This window comes from Cetorhinus maximus, chromosome 22, assembly GCF_964194155.1.
Source record: "Cetorhinus maximus chromosome 22, sCetMax3.hap1.1, whole genome shotgun sequence".
NCBI lineage: Eukaryota > Metazoa > Chordata > Chondrichthyes > Lamniformes > Cetorhinidae > Cetorhinus > Cetorhinus maximus.
The window spans coordinates 60,734,169-60,761,418 of record NC_135900.1 but is presented as its reverse complement, the minus strand read 5'-3'; the positions used below and the strand labels follow the sequence as shown (position 1 = coordinate 60,761,418).

Sequence of the window (27,250 nt, the reverse complement as noted above, 5' to 3'; positions counted from 1 at the left end):
TTTAATCTCAAAATATGTGGTTTAAAATAATTGCTTTGCATTGTTTTGTAGTATTGCACTTTTGGGAGTCGCTTGATGGGCAGAGGTTTCTATGTCTTTGACAGACGATGGGACCGTTTTCGACTGGCACTTAATTCAATGGTAGAAAAACACCTAAATTCACAGATGTGGAAGTGAGTCCAATATTCACCCTAGTTCATGAGGTTAACATGAGAACAGTTTTGAACGTGAAGGTTTTATTTTAGTCCCTGATAAACACCTAATGAGCGTGTTGACAAATACTGTACTAAAACCTGATCTTGGTTACACACATGAATGCCAGAGTATCAGGTGTGTTTTCACCTCACCTGGCTGCAAGTGCACATTTCATCTAACTTTCTATATGGATGGCTGAATAATCTACTAGTAACGAGGCTGGTTCCTATTCTAATGGAAATTTGTTTCCAAGTCACTGGGTCAGTTGTCTGTTGAACTGGAATGTGTCTTATCAATTCTCAGTTAAATCATTGGTTGTGGTACTTCAGTCTCAGTGGAAGGAAAATATCCTTTTTGTCCATCATGCCCATGTAATGTTACCTTCCTGCTACTGAATTGTGGCATTGCAGCCAGGCAGGCAGGAGTTCATATACTGGACTGCACAATGCATCTGGTTGATGGCAACTAGAAGCAGCTGAGAAAAGAGCCACAAGGCTCATGTTAATGCCATTAGACTGGGTTATAAAGATAGATTGCAGAGGCTTGTATTATCCTGTCTTAAAAGGGAGTGACTAAGATAACCTAAGGATGAAAGGACATTGGTTCAAACTATAATTAAAAGCAAATTTAGGACTAATGTCACGAAATTCTTCACACAACAATGCCCAATATATGGAATGGAAATCTTGGAAGGGTAGTGGAGGGAAAAAAAGCCCTGGAATCAATTAAGAAATTGGATGCTGTGATGGGGAGACTGTAGGGCTATAAGATCATTGAGTGATGAACTAAGCTGGCCCAAAGGCTTTTCACATCTGTATCTTACCTTGTAAGACAAAGAAGAAAGACGGTTTTTACGGAAGAAGTGAGAATAGATTGGAAGGAGGGTTGAGATGGAGGAATACTAACTATATGAGAATTCGAGAATTCAGAAAGTCAGAGAGTACACTTAGATATTATTGAAGTATATCTTGACCTAATATAAATAATACTCCTCCTGATCTTTTAATAAAGAATGATTAATTGCACACAAGCATAACATTACATTAATGTTTGCTGTTTTCAGTAGTGACTAGAACTGTACAAATCATTCAAGTTCAAATGTTTGTTTTTCTTTCTGATCTTTAATTTCTTTGATCTCAACCCCACACCTGTGCTTCTTCCATCAGAAGAACAACCTAAGTGGATCTGTGGATTCATCTTCAACTCCGTTAACAAACACTTTCCTGTTGAGCTGCTGGTAGAATGTGGCTATCAGGGCTGGGCTCTCAAGTTCTGACATGAGACTTTCAGTTTTTCCCTAGGTCGTTTAAGCCAACAGAGAAAAGGTAAAAGTCATCATGTGCTGACAGGCAAAGAGGGTTGTCAACCTTTATCAGATGTAAACCTGTCTCTATTGGTCCTGGACAAGCACTTAAAGACCAATTGAACAGCCTGTAGCAAATAATCTGGATGTTAATCCTCAACTCCTTGTATCTTGCACGGTGTTTTACTGAAATCCAGACCTATCTTTGAAGAGTGCTGCTCCACTGAGCCCATCAAGGTGTCTTCAATTGGGCTCAAGACAGGTGGCCCCCAGAAAATAGTATCAGCTGCAAGGTTATGTTGCCCTGGGGGACAGATGTCCTCTGTTTGCTGTATATTGCAAAATTATAAGCATGACTTTGATAAAAGCATTCCTGATTTTGCAACAAATTACAAACAGAGAAAACCTTCCCATCCCCCAGAAGTGCTTAACCAAATGACCAATGCCACGCAGTGAAACAAGTGAAATTAAAATTTGATTTCTCTGTCTTTTATGTCAGAATTGTTGGTTTATCTTTATAAGTGTAGATATCACAAGTGGAATATTAAATGTAAATCTTCTGGTTTTTTTTCCTTCACAAACAATTTTAGGAAAATCCCTCCTGCCGCAGACAGCCCTATGCCATCTCCTGCAGCACCTATTACCACAGCTTTCTCAGCACCAGTGCTACAGCCTTTGAGCAGCCCTTCTGCAGTTTATCTTCCTTCAAGCTCACCAATCACTCCGTCTTGCGTAATGACAGCCCCAGTGTTGTCGTCAGCAGGATTTGTGACTACAGTGGACACCAATTCCATCATGTCATACACTGCTGCCTTTCCACAGGCAGCAACTGCATTTAATCTGATGGACTCTGGGTTCAAGGCCCCATCGTTATTATCACCGGTACCTGTTGTCATACCTTCCCCGTCTCTCAGTAAACCACCGAAAACAAAAACCAGCAGATCCTCCAAAGTTAAGGACCTATCTTCACACGGTGACAAGGGCTCATGTAATAAGAGGAAGAAACCACCGGCACCACCTCCTGCCTCCTCTCCATTTTCATCGTCGCTACAGACCTCATCTTCGACTTCATCGTTTTCAGGGTCGCACAAAAGGAACTGTGTGCTGAACCCCGGCACCACATTGAACTCATTTCCTGCAACATCTTCCTACAGCGTAATGTCTGTGCACAATACGAACAATGGAACCAACGCACTCAGTGCCAAAATAGACCCCTCAGGACGGACTTCTTTGCCTGGCAGCTCGACAGATTCTATTAAACACATGAGCATGGTGGTGAGCAGTATTGACCCTACTCTCTCTGTTTCTTCCCTGGTGCACCACCCAGGGGACCATGCACTAGCAGCACACAATGCTATGTCTTCGCTGCCCCTTCCTTTTGACAAGTCAGAAGGGAAAAAGCGTAAAAACTCTAGTTCCAGCAGTAAATCCAGTAAAATAACCAAAATGCCTGGTATGAACAGTGTTCACAAACGAAGTGCTGCCAACATTATATCTTCAGTCTCAGAATCTACAAACAATTCTGTCTCTCGCCAGGTAAGGACTCTGATTTCTGTAACTTTCTTTCTGAAAACTCTGGCTAATCTGGAACTGTTAAGGATTTTGCCTCTTGCAGTACTTAGGTGCATCAATAAAAACGACACGTTATCTGACCATTTATCTCATTGCTGTTTGTGTGATCTTATGCACAAATTGACTGCCATATTACTTAAATTGCAACAGTGATGTCACTACAAAAGTACCTAATTGGTTGAAGAATGCCTATGGATGTGGTAAGACCAGCATTTATTGCCCATTCCTAATTGCCCTTAAAGTGATGATAAGCTACCTTCTAGAGTGCAACTGAGTAGCTTGCTAGGGCATTTCAGAGGGCAGTTGAGACAATCCACATTTCTGTGAGTCTGGTGTCACGTGTAGGCCAGACTGAGTCTGGTAAGGACAGCAGATTTCCTTCCCTAATAGAAGTTGGTGAACTAAATGGGCTTTTTATGATAGTCTGGTAGTTTCTTGATCACCATTACTGATGCTATCTTTCTATTCCAGATTTATTTAATTAACTGAATTTCACTTCCTAAACTGCCATGGTGGGATTTAAGCTCCTGTATCCCAGGCCTCTAGTTCAGTAACATCACCGTTATGCTAATGTACCCAGAATTTGCATATCTTTCAAACTAGAAATACCAACAGATCTTGGTATTCTGATTTAGCATTTAGTCACCAATGAGAGAGCAGTACTGAGAAAATAATTTTCCAAATCTTCAAGATTATAAAATTCAAATTTAACTATTGTGCTACAAAGAAATGTACATGCAAACTGAACTAAGTTGTCTGGACCTTGTGAATCAGATTGTGAGCTAGACTTTGGACACCCTTGATATAATGCAGCCCCTGTCTTCATTTTCACAGTTGTTACTGTTGAGATAGTTTGGTGAGTTATAAAGGTTCATAGTTCTTACTAAAACTATTCAAAGATAATAGAGAAGGATTCTGTGGCCCTTTTGAATTTCATGGGGCATTTGGTTTAAAGCCAGTTCTATATTTGACGGTAGCTTCTTCTCAGGACCTTTTAAGACACTTCCAGTTAGGTAATTGATAGAGAGCCCTGTAAAATAGGTCAACCTCAAATAAGAGAATTTAAAAAAAGACTTGCATTCATCTAGTGCCTTTCACAACCACCAGACGTCTCAAAGCACTCTACAACCAATGAAGTACTTTTGAAGTGCAGTCACAGTTGTCACTGTTGTAACATAGGAAATGTGGCAGCCAATTTGCACACAGCAAGCTCCCACAATAGCAGTGATAATGACCAGATAATCTGTCTTTTTAATGATGTTAATTGAGGGATATATATTGACCATTTCATCAGGGGGAACTCCTCTTCCTTCTGAATGGCTGCCTCCTGTGGTGGTAGATCCTTCCTTCCTTCTATCCTTGCCTTCCACAACCCCAGTTGGTGGCATAATGGAATTCAGGAGGTCAGTGTTTATGGAATTGTAGACTTGAACACGATTTGGATCCTTTGGTTGATGCACTTTTACAGCAGTTACTGTAAACTAGATGGGTTATACAGTTCACTGAAAAACTTGGCCAGACAGTTGTAAAAATGTAAAGTTCAACTTGTAATCAAGCCAACATTGTGTAACTGCATGACTAGCAGACAGTTCCCTACTCTTCACCTATGTGATGTCAATGAAGTGTTTCCACTGGCAACAGAAAATATTTATCCTGGTTCTATTACAGGAGTCTAGTAGAACAAGAGATTGGATTATGAATGGGAAAATGTGAATGAGTAATTAGTTTTATTTGAAATTATTACCCATAATAATTAGGTTCTCTTAAAAATGTATTTTACTTCAGATTTAATTTAGAGATATGAATATTTTAAAATATCTGGTTTCCATCGTATTCATTTCTATAATGCTGTTGGCCATTTCGCTGGTTTTTACAGTAAATCTACTGGGTTCATAATTCCATTTTGTAGGATCCTTATGTTGCAATTAGCTTTTCTTTATGATAAAACTAATTGCTAATGCAGTCACAGTTTTTTTGTATGTGTGGTGAGAGTGTCTAGTTTTGGTTTTTATTAGAACTCTTAAGCATAGTAGCTTGAAATTGCTGCCTGTCAGTACTGTTTCAGAATCCAACAGAATGATAAAGTACAGAAGAAGGCCAGTATTAATTGAGTACTCTGCATCTGCCTTTGCCAAGAGAGAAGGTGCTGCCCAAGTCATGGTGAATGAGGTGGTAGGTAAGATACTGGATGGGCTAAAAACTGATAGAGATATTGGATAAGCTGGCTGTACTTAAAACTGATAAGCCACCAGGACCAGATGAGATGCATCTGAGGAATCTGAGGGATATAAGGGAGGAAATTGCAGGGGCACTGGCCATAAACGTCCAATCTCTCCTTAGATACAGGGGTGGTGCCAGAAGAGTGGAGAATTGCAAGAATGTTCGAAAAAAGGTGAGAAAATAAGCGTAGCAATTACAGGCCTGTCAGTTTAACCTTGGCAGTGGGGAAGCTTTTGGAAACAACAATTCTGGATAACACTAACAGTCACTTGGACAAATGTGGATGAAGAAAATCAGTAAGGATTTATTAAGGGCAAATTGTATTTAACTAATTGCTTGAGTTTTTTGACGAGGTAACAGAGGGGTTTGCTGAGGGTAATACAGTTGATGTGGTCCACATGGACTTCCAAAAGGCATTTGATGAAATGTCACATAATAGGCTTGTCAGAAAAGTTAAAGCCCATGGAATAAAAGGGACAGTAGCAGCAATGGCAAAAAAGTTGGCTGAGTGCCAGGAAACCGTAGTAATGAATGGTTGTTTTGTTGGACTGGTGGAAGGCAAATAGTGGGGTTCCCCAGGGTCAACATTAGGATCCCTGTTTTTCCTGATATATATTAGTCACCTAAACTTGGGTATATAGGGCACAATTTCAAAAATGGTGGATGACACAAAATCAGAAGTGTGAGGAAGATAGTGATAGACTTCAAGAGGACATAGACATGTTGGTGCAATGGGCAAACGTGGCAGATGAAGTTTAATGCAGAGAAGTATGAAGTGATTAAATTTGGTAGGAAGAATGAGGAGAGGCAATATAAAATAAAGGGTACAATTTATAGGGGGTGCAGAAGCAGAAGGACCCAGGGACATAAGTGCATAAATCATTGAGGATGGCAGAGCAGGTTGAGAAAGTGGTTAATAAAGCATACCGGTTTCTGGGCTTTATCAATAGGGGCATAGAGTACAAAAACAAGGAAGGTATGATAAATCATGTATAAAACACTGGTTCAGCCTCAACTAGAGAGGGTACGGAAAAGATTCATAAGACTGGTTCTGGGAATGAGGGACTTCAGTTATGAATAGATTGGAGAAGCTGGGGTGTTTTCCTTGCAACAGAGAAGATTAAGAAGAGATTTGATAGAGCTATTTAAAGTCATGAGAGGTCTGGACAGAGTAGGTAGGGAAAACCTGTTCCTGTTGGCAGAAGGATCCCAAACCAGAGCACACTGATGTAAGCTGATGGACAAAAGTAAGGTGATGGGCAGAAGAAGCAACAGCAAAATGAAAAAAGGCTTTTTTTAATGAAGAAATTGGTTAGAATCTGGAATGCACTGCCTGAGAGTGTGGTGGAGGCAGATTCGATCAAGGTCTTCAAAAGAGAATTGGATACTTATCTGAAGAGACAATATTTGTAGGGCTAAGGGGAAAAGACAGCAGAAAGGGACTAGCTGAGTTACTCTTGCAGAGAGCCAGCATGGACACAATGTGCTGAATGGCTGTCTCCTTTGCTGTAACTATTCAATGATTCAGCCTGTTTTACCTGTGCTGTTGCTTTGTTAGAGATACCCAATTGGTCCCACTCGCCCACTCTTTCCGCATACTCCTCTAATTTGTGTTCCGTCAAGGTTATATCCAATTCTCTTTTGAAAATTATGACCCAGATCTTCTGAAGAGCAGCAATCATCAGGTTGGCGCTCCGCTCAAAAATTCCTCCAACTCAATGTGGCTCCAAATTTCTTCTGGGACCTTCCAAGCCCGGCTTTTCCAGAAATGTGGAGTGCAGTGTCCCTCGGTGAGCTATCAAAGCAGACTAGAGTCGAAGGCAAGACAGCACACACCCACTTATTGCGGCACCAGCTGCCGAATGGAAGTTTAAATGTCCAGTTTGAATATTAGTGAATGGATGAGTGGATGAATAAGTAGGTGGGTGAGGTAATTAGGCCAATGGGTAGGGTGAGTGAGGTGGCGGTGGGGGGGTGGGTAGTCAGGTTGGGTTGGGGGTAGTCTGGTCGGGTTGGGGGTAATCTGGTCGGGTCGGGGGCAGAGGTAGTCGGATGGTCGGGCCAGGGGAGGTAGTTGGGTCTGGTTGGGGGAATGGTGGTCCAGCAAATTGCCTGGTCTGTTCAGGAGGGGGTGGTTGGGTCTGGTCGGAATGGTAGTTGGATGGTCAGGGAAGTAGTCGGGGTCATGGGGTAGCTGGGTGGTTGGTGTGAGTGAGGTGGATCAGTTGTGTAGTTACCCAAATGTCAGACCATGTTTTAATCTGTCTGACATTTCCTGGGTAACTATCCAGGTAAGTACATTAGAACGGCTCAAAGTCTCTGACTCTTAACTCAGAGTCTGAGACATTTGCGGAGGGTCCTGGGGAGCAAGGGAATTGCCCTTGGAAGTTGAAACTTCCGAACAATTCCCAGGAAGGTTTGGGCAAATATTTCATTTGTTTCCCCTACTCTATCAGACAGTGCATTCCAGATCACAACAACTCATTGCCTAATTTTTGTTTAGTTGTATCAGGTTCTTTTGCTAAGCACCTTATATCTGTGTCTTCTGGTTCGCGACCCTTCTGCTACTGGAAACAGTTTCTCTTTATTTACTCTATCAAAACCATTCATTATTTTGAAGACCCCCATCAATTCTTTTCTTAACCTCCTTTGCTCAGAGGAGAAAAACCTCGGCTTCTCCAGTCTCTACACATAACTGAAGTGGGTCATCAGATGTAGGTTATTTTGTACAAAGCAGCTTAAAACTAACAAGGCCTTGGGAAAATTAAGATCAACATTGATATTATAAATAATGTCACATAACTGGAATCCCATTGCTACTTCAAGCTTTTTGTTTGTTGTACTGAGCCATTGATCTTGTGTTTCTTGGGCAGCAATTTCACCAATTTTTTTTTTAATCTGTGTCTCTATTTAGTAATTGTGCAACATAAGGAACTAGCGTAAAATGAACAATGTAAAACATGACAGTAATAGAAATCCTCAACTGGTCAGGCAGTACATGTTAACTTTTTTAAAAATTGGAAGCACTTCACTGTCTTAAACTTGAAAACAACCTTTTAAATGATAAAGCAATTAAAGGGAGGTTTTTCCTCAGTAACAAATCTGTTTACTTGAATTACCTTTTGAAACCAGTTTGAGTCTTGTCTCCTGTCTACCATTTGCTAATTATAGTAATGGGGAGTATATTTCCATTTATTTGAATTCCTGCTTACTCAGGTCTTTTTGCATAAAGGCAGTTCCGTCATATTTAATAATACAAATTTACTAATGTTGTTAATCCTCTTTAACAATAAGTGGCTGTATTTTAACAGTGGCCTTGGCAAAATGGTAATTCTATCCTTTTGTCTTTTTGTTCATGACATCTTTGTCAATCTCTCCTTTGTCCCCACCTATCGCTGGCCTTCTATCCAGCTTCACCTGCTCCACCACCCCCCACTTCAACAATATAAACTTCATCACATTTCTACTACTCCAGATCTGAAGAAGGGTCATAAGGACTCGAAACGTTAACTCTGTTTCTCTCTCCACAGATGTTGCCAGACCTGCTGAGATTTTCCAGCATTTTCTGTTTTTGTTTCAGATTTCCAGCATCCGCAGTATTTTGCTTTTATATTATGGTAATTCTAAGCTTTGGCTTGTTAATGTCTATTGTGATCTCCCACTCTGCCCAGTTCTAAATCTGGAGCCATACTGACTGCAGAGATGATGAGTTAAAGGCTTGGGTTTCTCTTCAAGGAGGGAAAGGAAAATTAGGCAGGTTAGTCCAGCACTTCTGGGTGGTCAGCCGAAGGTGGCCATCAGTAGAGCTTTGCAAGCAGGCTAACGAGCAGAGGCACAAGTCCATTTGAACCGAAAAATACCAAGATGCATTATTTGGCTAAAATTATAAAACAAGTGCATTTTTCTTCCTTCTGGTATTTGCCTGTTAGTTTTTGAGAAATGTTTGTAGGGGCCTGTCTGCTATCATTTCCTGTGTCTTGTCATTGTGGGTAAGATTATTCTGACTTTAAAGCAATGTTTTTATTCAGACCTTAAAATAGGAGAGTATCAGTTTAGCAACAGAAATTAGTCCTTGAATTATCTATCCTGCACCTGACTTCCACTTTTTACACACCGTATATAGTACTCTACCATGAACTACTTTCAGTTCCTGTCTTTAGTGCCAGAACTCATCTCAGTTGAATACCTCAAGCACCATATCCAGAAACATCTTGTAGAATATGGACTGAAGTTCAAATGTCCTACAAAAGAGCTCAAGAAATAGGAGCTCGAGTAGGCCAATATGACCTTTGAGCCAGCTCCCCCGTTCAATGTTTCCTGCCTGTCCTCCATAGTCCTTGGACTCCCTTGTAAATCAAAAATGTGTCTAACTCAGCCTTGAACTTGTTCAATGACCCATCCTCCATTGCTCTTTATGAAAGTGAATTCCAAAGATTAACAACCATCTGAGAAAAGAAACTCTTCCTCGTCTCCATCTTAAATGGAAGCCCCCTCCTTCTGAAGGTGTGCTGCCTATTCTAGATTCCCCCATGAAGGTAAACAACCTCTCAGCACCAGCTCCATCAAGCCCTCTCAGAATTTTATGTTTCAATGAGATCACCGCTCATTCTTCTAAACTCCAATATGTATTGGCCCAACCTGCTCAGCCTTGCAGCTGCCCGATGACAACCACCAGTTAGCACCTTTGGGGAAAGTAGGTTGTGAATGCTTATATCTTTTCTCAATCTCTTTCTTGGGACAAAAAGCTGGATTACAAGTCAAGGTAAAATAGTAATATTGTGCACTAGATAATCTGGATTTTTTCTACCAGGCTCACTCCAAAGTAAAACAAACCTTTGTAAGTCAGAAGGTCATGCATTCCAGACTACTCCAGAAACCTGAGCACATATCCAGGCTAATATGTCAAAGCACTGTTGAAGGAGTGCTGCATTGTTGGAGCTAGTCTCTCAGGTGGATGTAAAAGATCTCATTAGAGTACTTTAAAGAAGAGCAGGACAGTTCTTCCCAATGTCCTGATGAATATTTAACCCTTAACCAACATCACTGAACATATAATCTGGTCCTAATCACATTGCTGTCTGTGAGGCCTTGCTGCATGCACATTTCCTACATTATCACAGTGACTACAGTTTGAAAATACTTAATTGCCTGTAAACCACTTTGGGACATCCCAAGGTTATGAAATGAACTATAGAAATGTCAGGTTTTTTTCCCAAAGGAAATTCTTATCTAGTCAGGGCAAGTGCAGTTCTTGGGCCTCCTATTCCTCCTGACTATTTCTTTCGGAGACAATAATTGGTTGATTGGTTATCCCTCAAGGAAGGAAAGTTTTGACATCAAATAATAGTCTGGCTTTTGAGAGGGACAAGTTAAGAACTTAGTGTCTAAACGGAACAAGTGAATGATATTAACAGAGCCAAAATATCAATCACTTGCTCTGTTAGACACTGTGCTCTGAGCTCGCCATTTTTCACTCAAAATAGCAAGTGAAAACGGTTTGTCATTTAACGTGGGAATAAGGAGAGTCCCAGCCTTAGTCTTTGTGTGAAGCCTCTTGGCTAAGTTCTGACATCTAGCCTTTTCAGGTAGTTGTGGCATTTCTATAAGCTTTTATTTTATTTTGCGAAAAAGTGTGCAGATTTAGGAGATGAACCTCGAAAACGTGTTCTCCTCCTAAACCTCCTTACCTCAGCATGAGATTTGCATCTGTTCTGTCACAAATAAGTGTCTCCAAGCTTAAAACTAGTAGCTTCAGGAGGTTATGATGTGAAAAACTTTGGATTTACCATTGCTCATATTCACTTGTTAATTACAATTTTTATGCACTATTCTGTTCCAATTGAAATTTCCAGCACTTTGTACTCAGGATTTATTTAAGAACTAGTGTTTGTGAACTATAGTTTTATTATTTGGTACTGTAAATGCTAAATACCTGTGTAATTTTCAATCAAAATATATAGTGACCCACAGATTCACTAAGATTATCTAATAATTTACAGTGTTAACTTCACCATTTTAATTTATTACGGCAAAATTTACCATTAATTTAATCCCACATCAAAGGTGAGAGCTCATTGGTGAGTTAGCGGGTAAGTGTTTTTCTCCAGTTTTTTTCTCCAGTTTAAAATAGATTAAGCTAACGAAAGGTAAGAGTTCTAGTTTTTATTTAAAGTACATAAATAATTTAACTTTCTTTTGCTGTATTTAACTTAAAAGGGTTTTTTTTCAACTAGAGGCATGGCAGGGCAGCTCAGTCCCATGTTATGTACTGCCTGCAACATGTGGGAAGCCCTAGACGCTGCTTGTGCTCTGACCGACCACGTGTGCAGGAAGTCCCACCAGCTGCAGCTGTTTGAGCTCTGAGTTTCGGAGCTTGAGCGGCAACTGGAGGCACTGAGGTGCATCAGCGAGGCTGAGAGTTTCGTGTTTTTAGACATTGTCACCCACAGCTTACGGAAGTGCAGTCAGAAAAAAGGTGTCAGGCAGGTAATCAGGAAATCCCTAGGGTGCATCTCGCTCGGGAACCGTTTTTGTGTTGGAAAACAGTGAGAGTGACGGTTCCTCTGGGGAGTGCAGCCACGCTCATGGCATTGTGAGTGGCTCAGCTGCACAGTGGGGGAGGATAAAGAGGGGAAGAGCAATAGTGTTAGGAGACTCGATAGTAAGGGGAACAGACAGGTGTTTCTGCAGCCGTAGACGTGACTCCAGGATGGTATGTTGCCTCCCTGATGCCAGGGTCAAGGACGTCACTGAACAGCTGCAGGGCATTCTAAAGGGGAGGGCAAACAGACAGCGATCGTGGTACATATTGGTACCAACGACATAGGTAGAAAGGGGAATGAGGTCCTGCAAGCAGAATTTAGGGAGCTAGGAAGCAGATTAAAAAACAGGACCTCAAAGATAGTATTCTCTGGATTACTTCTGGTGCCACGCGCTAGTGAGTATAGAAATAGGAGGTTAGTGCAGATGAATGTGTGGCTGGAGAGATGGTGCAGGAGGGAGGGCTTTAGATTTCTGGGATATTGGGACCTTTTCTGGGAGCGGTGGGACCTGTACAAGGCGGATGGGTTGCAGCTGAACTGGAATGAGACCAACATCCTTGCGGGGAGGTTTGCTAGCGCTGTTAGGGAGGGTTTAAACTAACTTGGCAGGGGGATGGGATCCTGAGAGGAGGTTCAGCAGGGGGAGATGCACAGCCAAAATTAGAAGAGAGAGCAAGTGAGTCTGGAAGGCATAGAAATTAGAGGCCAGTTAAGGCACAAGAGAGTTTGGCAAGGTTGAATGGTATTTATTTTAATGCGAGGAGTCTGACAAATAAGGCAGGTGAGTTGAGAGCACTAATTAACGCATGGAAGTATGATGTCATTGCTGTCACAGAGACATGATTGACAGAGGAGCAGGATTGGCAGCTCAATATTCCAGGATATAGGGTCTTCAGGCTAGACAGGGAAGGAGGTAAAAGAGGAGGGGGTATCGCAATATTGATCAAGGAATCAATTACAGCAGTAAGGAAGGATGACATCTTAGAGAGCTCTTCAAATGAAGCCATGTGGGTCAAACTTAAGAACAAAAAAGGAGCAATCACATTTCTAGGAGTGTACCATAGGCCCCCAAACAGTCAGAGGAATAGAAGAGCAGCTATGTAGGCAAATTTCAGAGAAGTGTAATAATAATAGTAATAGTGGGGGATTTCAACTTCCCCAACATTAACTGGGTTAGTCAGAGTGTGATAGGTTTAGAGGGAGCGGAATTCTTAAAATGCATCCAGGAGAGCTTTTTAAGCCAGTACGTAGAAGGTCCTACAAGTGGTCGTGGACTTAATTTTAGAGAATGAAGCTGGGCAAGTGGTAGAGGTATCAGTGGGGGAGCATTTTGCAGATAGTGATCATAAATCTATTAGATTCAAGGTTGTTATGAAAAAGGACAAGGATGGGCCAGAAATCAGAGTTCTAAATTGGGGGAAGGTGATTTGATAAGATCAGATATGATTTGGCCAGAGTGGACTGGGAGCAGCTCCTTTTAGGTAAATCTGCATCAAAGCAGTGGGACGCATTCAAGAAGGAAATAGGGAGAGTACAGGGCCAACATATTCCAGCAAAGACAAAGGGTGGGACCAACAAATGCAAGGAACCCTGGATGTCAAGGGATATACAGGATTGGATAAAAAGGAAAAGGGAGGCTTATGGCAGATACTGAGGGCTCAAAACAACGAAAGCCCTAGAGGAGTATAGAATGTGTAGGGGGGAACTTAAAAAGGAAATTAGGAGAGCAAAAAGGGGGCATGAAGAAACATTGGCAGGTAAAATAAAGGAAAATCCAAAGTTATTTTACAAGTACATTAAGAGTAAGAGGATAACTAGGGAAAGAGTCAGGGCCCATTAAGGACCGTAGTGGTAATTTGTGTGTGGAGCCAGAAGACGTAGATAGGGTTCTAAATGAATACTTTGTGTCGGTGTTCACAGATGAGAGGGACGACGTGGGTATGGAAATCAGGCAGAAGGACTGTGATATAATTAAAGAAATTAGCATAGAAAGGGAGGAGGTTCTAAGTGGCCTGGCAGGCTTAAAAGTAGATAAATCTCCAGGCCCGGATGAAATGTATCCCAGGCTGTTGAGCGAGACAAGGGAGGAGATAGCAGGGGCACTGGCAATAATTTTCAATACCTCTCTGGCCACAGGAAAGATGCCAGAGTACTGGAGGATAGCCACTGTAGTACCATTATTCAAGAAGGGAGGAAGGGATAAACCAGGGAAGTACAGGCCAGTCAGTCTAACCTCAGTGGTGGGGAAACTATTGGAAGCAATTCTGAGGCACAGAATTAATCTACACTTGGAGAGGCAGGGATTGATCAAGGACAGTCAGCATGGTTTTGTTAAGGGGAGGTCATGCCCGACCAATTTGATTGAATTTTTCAAAGAGGTGACCAGGTGTGTAAATGAGGGCAATGCATTTGACGTAGTCTACTTGGACTTCAGCAAGGCTTTTGATAAGGTCCAGCATGGGAGACTGATAACGAAGGTAAGAGCCCATGGGATCCAAGGCAGTTTGGCACATTGGATCCAGAATTGACTGAGTGGCAGGAAGCAGAGGGTAATGGTCCAGGGCTGTTTTTGTGACTGGATGCCTGTGTCCAGTGGGGTTCCACAGGAATCAGTGTTGGGTCCCTTGCTGTTTGTGGTATATATAAACGATTTAGACTTGAATGTAGGAGGTGTGACCAGTAAGTTCGCGGATGACACGAAAATTGTTGTGGTGGTAAATAGTGAGGAGGATAGCCTTAGTTTACAGGAGGATATAGACGGGCTGATCAGTGACAAATAGAATTTAATCCGGATAAGTGTGAGGCAATGCACTTGGGCAGGACAAACAAGGCACAGGAATACACAATGAATGGTAGGACCCTGGGAAGTATCAAGGAACAGAGGGACCTTGGTATGCATGTCCACCAGTCCCTTAAGGTAGCGGGACAGGTAAATAAGGTGGTCAAGAAGGCACGTGGGATACTTGCTTTATTAACCAAGACATAGAATTTCAGAGCAGGGAGGTTATGCTTGAACTGTATTAAACGCTGGTTAGGCCACAGCTAGAGTATTGCGTGCAGTTCTGGAATCCACATTACAGGAAGGATGTGATTGCACTGGAGAGAGTGCAGAGGAGATTAACAAGGATGTTGGGCTGGAGAGTTTTAGTTATGAGGAGAGATTGGGTAGACTGGGATAAAAGCAAAAAACTCTTGAAGGGTCATTCGGACTCGAAACATTAACTGTGCTCCTCTCCGTGGATGCTGCCAGACCTGCTGAGTTTTTCCAGGTATTTTTGTTTTTGTTTTGGATAGACTGGGGTTATTTTCCCTGGAGCAGAGGAGATTAAGGGGGGACATGATTGAGGTGTATAAAATTGAGGGGCATCGATAGGGTAGACAGGAAGGAACTTTTCTTCTTGGTGAAGGGATCAGTAACCAGAGGGCATAGATTTAAGGTAAGGGGCTGGAGGTTTAGAGGGGATGTGAGAAAGAATTTTTTCACCCAGAGGGTGGTAGGAATCTGGAACTCACTGCCTGAAAGGGTGGTAGAGGCAGAAACCCTCATAACATTTAAGAAGTATTTGGATGTGCACTTGCGATGCCATGGCACACAAGGCTATGGGCGTAGTGCTGAAAAATGGGATTAGAATAGTTAGGTACTTGGTTGACCGGCACAGACTTGATGGGCCGAAGGGCATTTTTCTGTGCTGTAGACTTCTATGACATTACAAGTATTAGACAGGATTTAATGCTGTTCACAAAAGAGGTTTACGGAACTGGTTCCAGTGATGAGAAATTTCAGTTTTGAAGATAAATTGGAGAAGTTGGAACTGTCCTCCTTGGAGAGGAGAAGGCTAAGAGGAGATTTGATAGAGGTATTCAAAAGCATAAGGCGGCTGGACAGAGTAGATAGGGAGAAACTGTTCCTGCTCATAAAGGATCGAGAACGAGAGGGCACAAATTTAAAGTGATTTGCAAAAGAAGCAAATGCGCTGTGAGAAAAAACTTTTTCACACAGCCAGTGGTTCAGGTCTGGAATGCACTGTCTGAAAGTGTGGTCGAGGCAGATTCAATCGAGGCATTCAAGAGAGCATTAGATCATTATTTAAGTAGAAACATTGTGCAGGGTTACGAGGAAAAGGCAGGAGATTAGCACTGAGTCATAATATTCATTCGGAGATCCGGTGCAAACACGATGGGCCGAATGGCCTCCTTCTGCACTGTAATGATAAATATCTCTGATAGGGGATAGTGGAAAGATATAAAATTGGTCCCTGAATATACTGATCTAAAGACTTACTTGTGATAAAAGAATGGTAGCTGCTTTGATCTGGTAGTTATGAAGTTTAGATTATAAATTGGTGCTGACTGCAATGTGTAACCAAAGGTTAGCAGTTTCACCTGCCAGGTTCTTTGGCATCGATTGGTATTTTGGTGATATCTCTTGTATAAGTGTGTATGTTTTATATAGTTGATGACAGGTCCAATCTAATTGAGGACGTCATAAAGCACAGGACTGAAACTTGAATGGATGATAATTGCCTAAGATTTAGGATTAGATTACAATCTCAAACTATTCTTAGGTATCTAGGTTTAAAATGCCTGATTCAAATTTCTGGAGTCTTTTAACCATTTTTGTTGTTCTGGTTCTGACTCTGCCAGCGCGGACTCATTGGTGTGACTCACACTGAGGGATCAACAATTGTGAGTTTGTTATTGCAAGATTATTCAAAAATACTTTAAAGTAGCTAACCAGAAACTCTGTGGTCCATATATAAACAATCTAAATATTATCAATTAAATTTGCTGGTACCACTTATACCTCTACCGTATAGTATTGTGTTTTCCCCTTTCTTACTCTGTTATTCTGGCTAACTCGAGCCGAAAGCAGTTTGTCTCTGCTAATCAATTCCATTAAATAACTCTTTGCAGATAGCTTTATACAATGCATTGAGAGATTAGGAAGCATTTTGTAAGTAAAAAGAAAGGCTTGCATTTATATGGTGCTTTTGACGACCAGCAGACATCTCAAGGTGCTTTACAGCCAGTGCAGTACTTTTTGAAGTGTATTCACTCTTGTGTTCTCAGCACCCTCCTTTACAGTAGTGAAGCATGAACAACTTACGCGAGGCAAGAAAAGAGGCTGACCTGCTTCCGCCTCTGCTGCTTCAAACAAATATTGGGCATCTCCTGGCAAGAATGCAGAATGTGGAAGTACACCAGGTGCTTGAGTGTTTGCTTCTTGAATCACTGGCAACTATGTTGACTGGGCATGTGAGCCAAATGAATGATGATCGCATCCCCAAAGACATGCTTTATGGCAAGCTTGCTATTAGCACAAGACCAAGAGGTCACCCTGTCTGCAAGCAAGACCTCAAGTTGACTGGGATCAGAGTTGATGCATGGGAAGTCCTCACTGCTGACTGGAGTGTCTGGAGAGAAGCGGTCAGGAAGGGCGTGGGAAAAAGCAGAGGGTTAAAAAAAACGAGCAGATGGCGGAAAAAAGAGCCCAACAGAAGGAAAAATAACTGGAAAAACTCAGCAGGTCTGACAGCATCTGCGGAGAGGAATACAGTTAACGTTTCTAGTCCGTATGACTCTTCATCAGAACTAAGAAATATAGAAATGAGGTGAAATATAAGCTGGTTGAGGGGGGTGGGACAGGTAGAGCTGGATAGAGGGCCAGTGATAGGTGGAGGCAAAGAAGAGATTGCCAAAGATGTCATAGACAAAAGGACAAAGGGGTGTTGACGGTAGTGATATTAGCTAAGGAATGTGCTAATGATGACATTAAGGGTAGAAAGCAGGACGAGCAAGTGATAGATAGCCCTAGTGGGGTGGGGTGGGGGGGGAAGGGATCGAAATAGGCTAAAAGATAGAGATAAAACAATGCATGGAAATACATTTAAAAATAAATAGGCGGGAAAAGAAAAAAATATATTTTTTTAAATTATAAATTATTGGAAAAAGGGGGATCGGAATGGGGGTGGGGATGGAGGAGAGAGTTCATGATCTGAAGTTGTGGAACTCAATGTTAAGTCCGGAAGGCTGCAAAGTGCCTAGTCGGAAGATGAGGTGCTGTTCCTCCAGTTTGGTTGTGAATCATGAACTCTTTCCTCCATCCCCACCCCCTTTCCAATCCCCCTTTTTCCAATAATTATAATTTTTAAAAATATATTTTTCTTCCTCAATATTGTACTGAATTAATAGTCTACATTACTTGTTCACATTTCTAAAGTGGGACTTGAACCCACAACATTCTGACATGGAGGTGAGAATACTCGCAACTGAGCCATGGCTAACATGGAGGTAGGTAACTTTAGTGAAGATTTGTGCAGGAGTAAAATACTATTTTCCAACTTATAACTAAACACCTTTAATACATCTTTGTGCTTGATACTGGGCCTCAAGAGGTTAAGTTGTTAATGCAGGTTGCCTAAACTAGGATTCTCATTCCCTTTGAGGAAATTCACCTTTGAAATGGAGCAGTCAAACAAGCTCCCTTTCCTCGATGTGCTAGTTGAAAAATCTGCCAATGGGTTCTCCACTGCTGTCTATCACAAGCCTACCTTCATTGGTCAGTATAGGCATTGAGATTCCTACGGTTCCATGTGCTATAAGATTGGCCTTATCGGTAACTGTGCAAGCTTGATGCTGAAATAGTGTGCATCAGAGCCATCTTGCGAGCTAACGGCTACCCCGATCAGATTATTTCTCGCTGTATATCATGCAAACTGATGAATGGAAGAGTAAGATGCTTCAAAAATTTGAACATCAGGTGAAGCTAGCCGTTTCACACTGCTACTGTGCAGTAGCAACACAAGTGGTAATCTCCAATAACAGGAAGCTGCTGTCAAGCTAAAAAGATGTTCTGCCTATCTCACAAATGAATATATGAATTTGAATACAAGTGTGATGCCAGGTAGGCCATACGTCCCAACGACTGGCAGATCATATCAAACAGCACATCCCTTCAGCTGTTTACAACAGGCAAAGTACTACCAGTGCCCAACCAGCCCATGCTTGCAAAGTTCAAAACATAGTGCCCAACATTAGATGTGATTCTGTGATTGGACAGCACTTGCTAAACAATCCTTCCTGATTGTGCTAAGAATTACACCGACAACCAATTTAAGATTATCATTTGGGCTCATTTATGTGTGCTAGAAGCTACATTTTTCACATACGCAGCCATGTCCTTTGCAGACAGAAGGAACACGTCCACGCATTTCAACTAAACAAAAGCTTGGGGGACAGCCATTCCCTGGTTCATTCCCCATGGCAATGCCTTTATCAATCAGAGTCAACCTGCCTGGTTTGAATTTAAGCAAAAGCTGGGCAGTTAACTATTCCCTGGTGCATTCTCAATGCCAACGCCTCTACCAATCAGAGTCTACTTGCCAACCAGTCAGCACTCTCTTCTCATGCAGTATAAATTGTTGTTCCTTTTACAATTGGTATTCTTGTGAATCTGTTCTCATGAGTGCAAGACAAAAAGCTTCTCTTTTTTCAGCAATACTCAAGATCTGTACTACCAACTGACTGGTTGTAATTCCTTTGAATATAGAATGTTCAGGGGTGATCTAACTGAGCTGTTTAAGGTGATTAAAGGATTTGATAGTGTCAATAGAGGTAAGGGCCTGGAATTTGCAGTTATATGATGGCAAAACTATCAATATTCGCTGTCATTATGGTGTAAAACTGACAAGAACTTCTGGTGTCTACACTTGCGCAGGTAAACATGAAGGCCAAAAGTTGCTGTCAGTGATACCTTGCACCTCCACTGGGCGTCTTGTTGCAGTCTTCCTAGATGCAACAGAATCATTGATTTGACATGCACCTTAACTTTGTATGCACTATTCTCACTGTAAAAACCATTGAAAAAGTGAAGCTTTGTCAAATGAGATGTAACTGATATTATAATGGTCATAGTTACTGCTGCACAATTTCTCTGGTTGTGAAAAATTAGCAACAGATGTCTGGAGTGTCATTCTCTCCATTCCATGATAAAAATTCCATAGATTTTATAGAACTTCTCTGGCCACACAGCACAATGCCAGAAAGAGATCATCACAGAACTCCATAGGCCAAAGCCTCTGAAGCAAAATGTTTCCACCTCATCATCCGCTGATTTTTGTTGCCAAGCAAATTTGAAAATCGCTTATTAACATGCCATTAGTTCCATGGGCTTATAATCTATAAAACTTCCACATAAGATATAGGAGTAGAAGTAGATCGTATGGCCTCTCAAGCCTGTTCCGCCATTCAGTACAATCATGGCTGATTTTCTATCTCAACTCCACTTCCCGGCTGATCCCCATAAACTTTGCTTTTCTGAGAGACCAAAAGTCTATCTCAGCTTGAAAAATACTCAACGATGGAGCATCCACAACCCTCTGAAGCAGAGAATTCCAAAAATTCACAGCCCTTGAGTGAAGAAATTTCTCTCCATTTCAATCCTAAATTATCGGCCCTTTATCCTGAGATTGTGCCCCTTCTTTCTAGATTTCCCACGGGGAAACGGTGCTTCAGCATCTACCTTCTCCAGTCCCTTCAGAATCTTGTATATTTCAATGAGATCACCTATCATTATTCTATACAATGTAGGCCCAATTTACTCAGCTACAAATCAGCATTCAGCGAAGACACATGAAGAATCCTTGAAAACGCATCTTGCTGATCTAGCACATGTATATAGTGGAATACTTAATGATTTTTTACATGAAGCACAAATATCTGGTGGCTTTGCAAGGCCTCAGGGCCAACCCAGACATACATATTTGTAAGCCTGATCAAGAAACCGGAGTAGTCATTCTAAACAACCGCGATTATTTTGACAAAATGCATACTGTTCTCAATGACAATTCCAAATTTGCATTTATTGGAGCTGTCGCGAACCATCACTGCACAGTTTTGCTCGAAAGCAATTTACAAAAGCATTTGCTAAGAGTTGTGTAAGAGTAACAAGCTGCCTTGTGACATATTATAGGATTCGACCTCTTGACTCACTGCATCCATGCATGTATGGGCTACTGAAGCGCAAAAAAGTGATGTACCATTGCAGCCTATTTAATCAATGACCAGTACTGTGTAGATGAAGTGGTCAAATGGTTGAGTGAATTACTACAGCCAGTTCTAAGGTGTTTTCCACATAACGCTGTGAAAGATTCCTTCAGCTTTGCGAAAACTATACGAGACCTACGTATTGATAGCAAAGCCTTGTCTATATGTTCGTTTTACATTGCGAGCTTATTTACGAACATGTCACTGAAGGAAGCCATTGACATTTGCGCCGTGTTGCTATATGACAGCAATATAGATGCACCGTGAATTTCTGAATTTGTATTAATTGAACTTAGAAACTCGCAAAGTTGAATTCAGTTTTAACGGCACCATGTATGCCCAAACAGATTGTGTAGCCATGGGATCCCCTCTAACATTTGCTAATGTTTTCATTGGTTTCCACCAGAAACGCCTTTTTTAAACAGGAAAAGAGTCGGTAAAGTGAGTGTTAGTCCTCTAAGAGTGAGAATAATAGTAGATAATAAATAAATAGAGGGTGAAATGAACAATATTTTGCTTCTGTGTTCACTATAGAGGATATAAAAAACATTCCACTAATAGCTGTAAATCAGGAGGTGGAGGGGAGGGAGGAACTTGGTGAAATTTCAATCAATAAGGAATCACTAATGAGCAAACTGATGGAGCTGCGGGCTGACAAGTCTCTGGGTCCAGGTGAATTTCATCCTCGGGCCTTAAAAGAGATGGCTAATGAGGTAGTAGATGCGTTGGTGTAATTTTCCAAAATTCCCTATATTCTGGAAAGGTTCCATCAGACTATAAAGTAGCAAATATAACCCTCCTATTCAAGAAGGGAGGTAGAAAACAGGGAATTATAGACCAGTTAGCTTGATGTCATGGGGAAAGTGTTAGAATCAATCATTAAAGAGGTTATAGCTGAGCACTTAGGAAAACACAAGGAAGAGTCAGCATGGTTTTTTGAAAGGGAAATCATGTTTAACCAATTTATCAGAGTTATTTGAAAGTGTGAAATGTGCTGTGGATAAAGGGGAGCCTGTAGACGTACTGTACTTGGATTTCCTGAAGGCATTTGATAAGGTGCTGCATCAAAGGTTATTGCGAAAAATAAAAGCTCATGGTGTAGGTGGTAACAAATTAGCCTGGATGCAGGATTGGCTGGCAGAAAACAGAGTATGCATAAATGGGTCTTTCTCTGATTGGCAGGATGTGACTAGTGGAGTTCTGCAGGGGTCTGTGCTGGGGCCTCAAATTTTTACAATTTATATCAAAGACTTAGATGAGGAGAGCGAAGGCATGGTAGCTAAATTTGCAGATGACACAAAGATAGGTAGGAAAGTATGTTGTGAAGAATACATAAGGAGTTTGCAGACGGATATAGTTAAGTTGTGAGTGGGCAAAAATCTGGCAAAAGGAGTATAATGTGGGAAAATGTGAGGTTGTTCACTTTGGCAGGAAGAATGAAAAAGCAGAGTGTTACTTAAACAGAGAACGACTGCAGAATTCTGAGGTGCAAAGGGAACTAGGTGTACTAGTACATGAGTCACGAAAGTATGCAGGTACAGCATGTAGTCAAGAAGGTTAATGGAATGCTATCCTTTATTGCGAGAGGAATTGAACATAAAAGTAAGGATGTTATGCTTCAGTTATACAGGACATTGTTGAGACCGCATCTCGAATACTGTGTGCAGTTTTGGTCTCCTTGTTTAAGGAAGGATGTAAATGGGCTGGAGGCGGTTCAGAGGAGGTTTACTCAGTTGATACCTGGAATGAGTGGGTTGTCTTATGAGGATAAGTTGGACAGGCTGGGCTTGTTTCCACTGGAGTTTAGAAGAGTGAGGGGTGACTTCATTAAAGCATATAAGATCCTGAATGTTCTTGACAAGGTGGACGTGGAAAAGATGTTTCTTGTGGGTGAGTCCAGAACTAGTGGGCACTATTTTAAAATTAGGGGTCACCCTTATAGGACAGATGAGAATTTTTTTTTCTCTGAGGTTCATCTGACTTTGGAACTCTCTGCCTCAGAAGGCAGTGGAAGCAGGGTCACTGAATATTTTTAAGGCAGAGGTAAATAGATTCTTGTTAAGCAAGGGAATCAGAGGTTATCGGGGATAGATGGGAATGTAGAACTCAAAATACAAACATCAGCCATGGTCTTAATGAATGGCGGATCAGGCTCAAGGAGCTGAATGGTCTACTTATTCTCCTATTTCATATGTTCATATTTGATGGAATGACGCCTAATCTCCTACCCAGTGCATATTTCCAATACGTAGATGATGCAATCGCGATATTTGAACATAGGAGCAGGAGAGGCTATTTGGCCCCTCTAGCCTGCTTCAACATTCAACTGGATCATGGCTGATGATCTACCTCAATGCTATTTTCCCGCACCATCCCCATATCCCTTGATGCTTTTAATAGCTAAAAATCTGTGGATCTCTGCCTTGAATGTACTCAATGACTGAGCCTCCACAGCCCTCTACATAAGAACATAAGAAATAGGAACAGGAGTAGACCATTCAGCCCCTTGAGCCTGCTCTGCCATTCAATAAGATCATGGCTGATGATCTTGTGTTTCGATTTCCACATTCCCATCTACCCCCGATAGCCTTTGATTCCCTTGCCTAAAATGAATCTATCTACCTCTGCCTTAAAAATATTCAATGACCCCGCCTCCACCACCTTCTGAGGCAGAGAATTCCAAAGTTGCGCAACCCTCTGAGAAAAAAAATTTCACCTCACCTCTGTCCTAAAAGGGCAACCCCTAATTTTAAAACGGTGCCCCCCTAGTTCTGGACTCACCCACAAGAGGAAACATCCTTTTGACGTCTGCCTTGTCAAGACCGTTCAGAATCTTGTATACTTCAATCAAAGCACCCCTCACTCTTCTAAACTCCAGTGGAAACAAGCCCAGTCTGACCAACCTTTCCTCATAAGACAGCCCACTCATTCCATGTATCAAAATAGTAAACCTCCTTTGAACTGCCTCCAATGCATTTACATCCTTCCTTAAATAAGGAGACCAATACACAGTATTTGAGGTGAGGTCTCACCAATGCCCTGTATAACTGAAGCATAACATCCTTACTTTTATGTTCAATCCCTCTCGTAATAAAGGATAGCATTCCATTAGCCTTAAATACTTGCTGTACCTGCATACTAACCATTTGTGATTCATGTACTAGAACACCTAGTTCCCTCTGCACCTCAGAATTGTGTAGCCGTTCTCCATTTAAGTAATACTCTGCTTTTTTGTTCTTCCTGCCAAAGTGAACAACTTCACATTTTCCCACATTAAACTCCATTTGCCAGATGTTTGCTCACTCACTCAACCTGTCTATATCCATCTGCAACCTCCTCATGTCCTCTTCACAACATACTTTCCTACCTATCTTTGTGTCATCTGCAAATTTAGCTACCATGTCTTCACTCCCCTCACCTAAGTCATTGATGTAAATCATAAAAAGTTGAGGCCCCAGTACAGACCCCTGTGGAACTCCACTCGTCACATCCTGCCAATCAGAAAAAGACCCATTTATGCATACTCTCTGCTTTCTGACAGTCAGCCAATCTTCTACCCATGCTAATATGTTACCCTCTATGCCATGCGCTTTTATTTTCCTTAATAATCTTTGACGTGGCACCTTAGCAAATGCCTGCTGGAAATCCAAGTACAGTACATCTACAGGCTCCCCTTTATCCACTGCGCATGTTACTCCTTCAAAAAACTCCAATAAATTGGTTAAACATGAATTTCCTTTCACAAAATCATGCTGACTCTTCTCTATTGCCTTGAGGTCTTCTAACTGCCCAGCTATAACCTCCTTAGTGATTGATTCTAATAACTTTCCCATGACAGACATCAAGCAAACTGACCTATAGTTTCCTGTTTTCTGCTTCCCTCCCTTCTTGAATAGAGGGATTATATTTGCTACTTTCCAATCTGATGGAACTTTTCCAGAATCTAGCAAATTTTGGAAAATTAACACCAGCGCATCAACTACTCCATTCGCCACCTCTTTTAAGATCCTAGGATGTAGTCCATTGGGACCTAGAGTCTTGCCAGCCTGCAGCTCCATCAATTTGCTCAGTACCATTTCCCTAGTGATTTCAATTTCACCAAGTTCCTCTCTCCCGTTCACCTCCTGATTTGCAACTATTACTGGAATGTTTTTTTTATCCTCTATAATGGACATAGAAGCAAAATATTTGTTCATTTCTTCCGCCATTTCCTTATTATCTACTGTTAACTCCCCACTGTCACTCTCGAGAGGACCAACACTCACTTTACTTACTCCTTTCCTTTTTAAGTACCTGTAGAAACTCTTGCTATCAGAAAGAGATCCACTTATACATATTCTCGGCTTTCTGACATTTCTAGCTAACTTCTTCTCATACTCTAATTTCTTTTTCTCCTGATTAGCCTTTTAGTGTTTCTTTGCCATTCTTTATATTCTGTCCAATCATCTGCCCCGCCACTCATCTTTGCGGAGTTGTACGCTTTTTCCTTAAGTTTGATGCTCTCCATAACTTCTTTATTCAACCACGGATGGTGGGTCCTCCCCTTATAATTTTTCTTTATAGTGGGAATGTACTTATTCTGAATACTCTGAAATATCCCCTTAAATGTCTGCCACTGCTTCTGTATTAATCTATCCTCTAGCCTAGTTTCCCAGTTCACTTTAGCTAGCTCAGCTTTCATCCCCACATAGTTGCCCTTATTTAAGTTTAAGATACTAATCTTAGACCTGCTCTTCTCCCTTTCAAACTGGATGTAAAATTCAATCATATTGTGGTTGCTGCTACCTAGGGGTGCCTTTACTCTGAGGTAATTCATAAATCCTGTCACGTTACACAATACCAAGTCTAATATAACCTGCTCTCTGGTTGGTTCCAGAACATGCTGCTCTAAGAAACTATCTTGAAAGCATTCTAAGAACTCCTCATCCAAGCTACTATTGCCAATCTGCTTTTTCCAGTTTATGTGTAGATTAAAATCACCCATGATTATTGCTATCCCTTTATCACAAGCACACAATATTTTCTCTTCAATACTTTGTCCTACACTGTGGTTGCTGTTAGGGGGCCTGTAGACTACTTCCACTAACTACTTTTTCCCCCTACTATTCCTCATCTCCATCCAAACCGATTCTACATCCTGATCTCCTGAACCAAGGTCATCTCTAACTATTGCACCAATGCCCTCTTTGGTTAACAGTGCTACCCCTCTACCTTTACCTAGCTTCCTATTCTTCTTAAATGTCACGTAACCTTCAATATTAAGGACCCAATCTTTGTCTTCCGGCGGCCACAACTCCGTAATTGCTATCAGATTGTATTTATTTACTTCAATGAGGGCCATCAATTCATTTACTTTGTTATGAATGCTACGTGCATTCAGACAGAGAGCCTTCAGCTTTGTCTTTTTGTTACCTTTGTAACATCTAGTCTTCACTGTTGATGTATTCATAGGTTTTTTCTCTCCCTGTCCCTTCCTGCCATTCTCTGACTCTCATTTCTCATTTTACTATTTTGCTCTACTGTCTTGACTCTACATCTTGTATTGTTACCTCTACCCAAACTTGATCCCTCACCCCTCTTGTTTAGTTTAAAGCCCTCTCTACTTCCCTAGTTATTCAATTTACGAGGACACTCATCCCAGCATGGTTCAGGTGTAAACCGTCCCAACGGTACAGCCCCCACTCTCCCCAGTACTGATGCCAGTGCCCCACAAACCAGAACCCATTCCCCCCACACCAGTCTTTGAGCCACGCATTCGTATCTCTAATCTTATTTGACCTATGCCGATTTGCATGTGGCTCAGATAATAATCCAGAGATTATTGCCTTTGAGGTTCTGCTTTTTAATTTGTTACCTAGCTCCTCATGCTGACTTTGCGGAACCTCTTTCCTAGTTCTACCTATGTCATTGGTATCTATATAGACCACAACAACTGGATCCTCCGCCTCCCACTGCAAGTTCCTCTCCAGCCCTGAGCAGATGTCCCGAACCCTGGCACCGGGCAGGCAACATAACCGTCTGGACTCTCGCTCTTTGCTGCAGAGAACAATGTCAATCTCTCTCACTATACTGTCCCCTATTACCACTACATTCCTTTTTGCTCCCCCCACTTGAATGGCTTCCTGTACCACAGTGTCATAGCCAGTCAGCTCATCCACATTGCAGACTTCGCTTTCATCCACACAGGTTGTGAGCACCAGAGACCTGTTTGACAATTGCAAAGTCTGCGGTTCCTCCACTACTGTCTGCTCGGTCCCATGACCTGCCTCACTGACAGTCATATTCTCCTGTCCCTCAATACTGACCAAAACAGATGACCCACTTCCAAGAGGTGTGCCTTTCTTCTTGAACAAAGTATCCAGGTATTTCTCCC

General features: G+C 41.6%; 1 protein-coding gene and 1 long non-coding RNA gene across 3 annotated transcripts in view; one reads left to right on the top strand and one right to left on the bottom strand.

The window, feature by feature from the left end:
• The window catches only part of LOC144696745 (uncharacterized), a 62,474-nt gene that overhangs the window by 9,040 nt on the left and 26,184 nt on the right, over window positions 1-27,250 (bottom strand). The gene's annotated exons all lie outside the window — the stretch shown is intronic.
• The window catches only part of atxn7l1 (ataxin 7-like 1), an 89,570-nt gene that overhangs the window by 54,529 nt on the left and 7,791 nt on the right, over window positions 1-27,250 (top strand). Inside the window, exons 6-8 of one of the 2 annotated variants that reach the window (XM_078568417.1) lie at window positions 52-173; window positions 2,089-3,034; window positions 16,903-17,213. In XM_078568417.1, the coding sequence (XP_078424543.1) occupies window positions 52-173; window positions 2,089-3,034; window positions 16,903-16,920 (1,086 nt within the window). In that variant the 3' untranslated portion in view covers window positions 16,921-17,213. Of the gene's footprint in view, window positions 1-51; window positions 174-2,088; window positions 3,035-16,902; window positions 17,214-27,250 lie in introns of those variants that run through there. The other variant, XM_078568416.1, reaches the window with a different exon arrangement.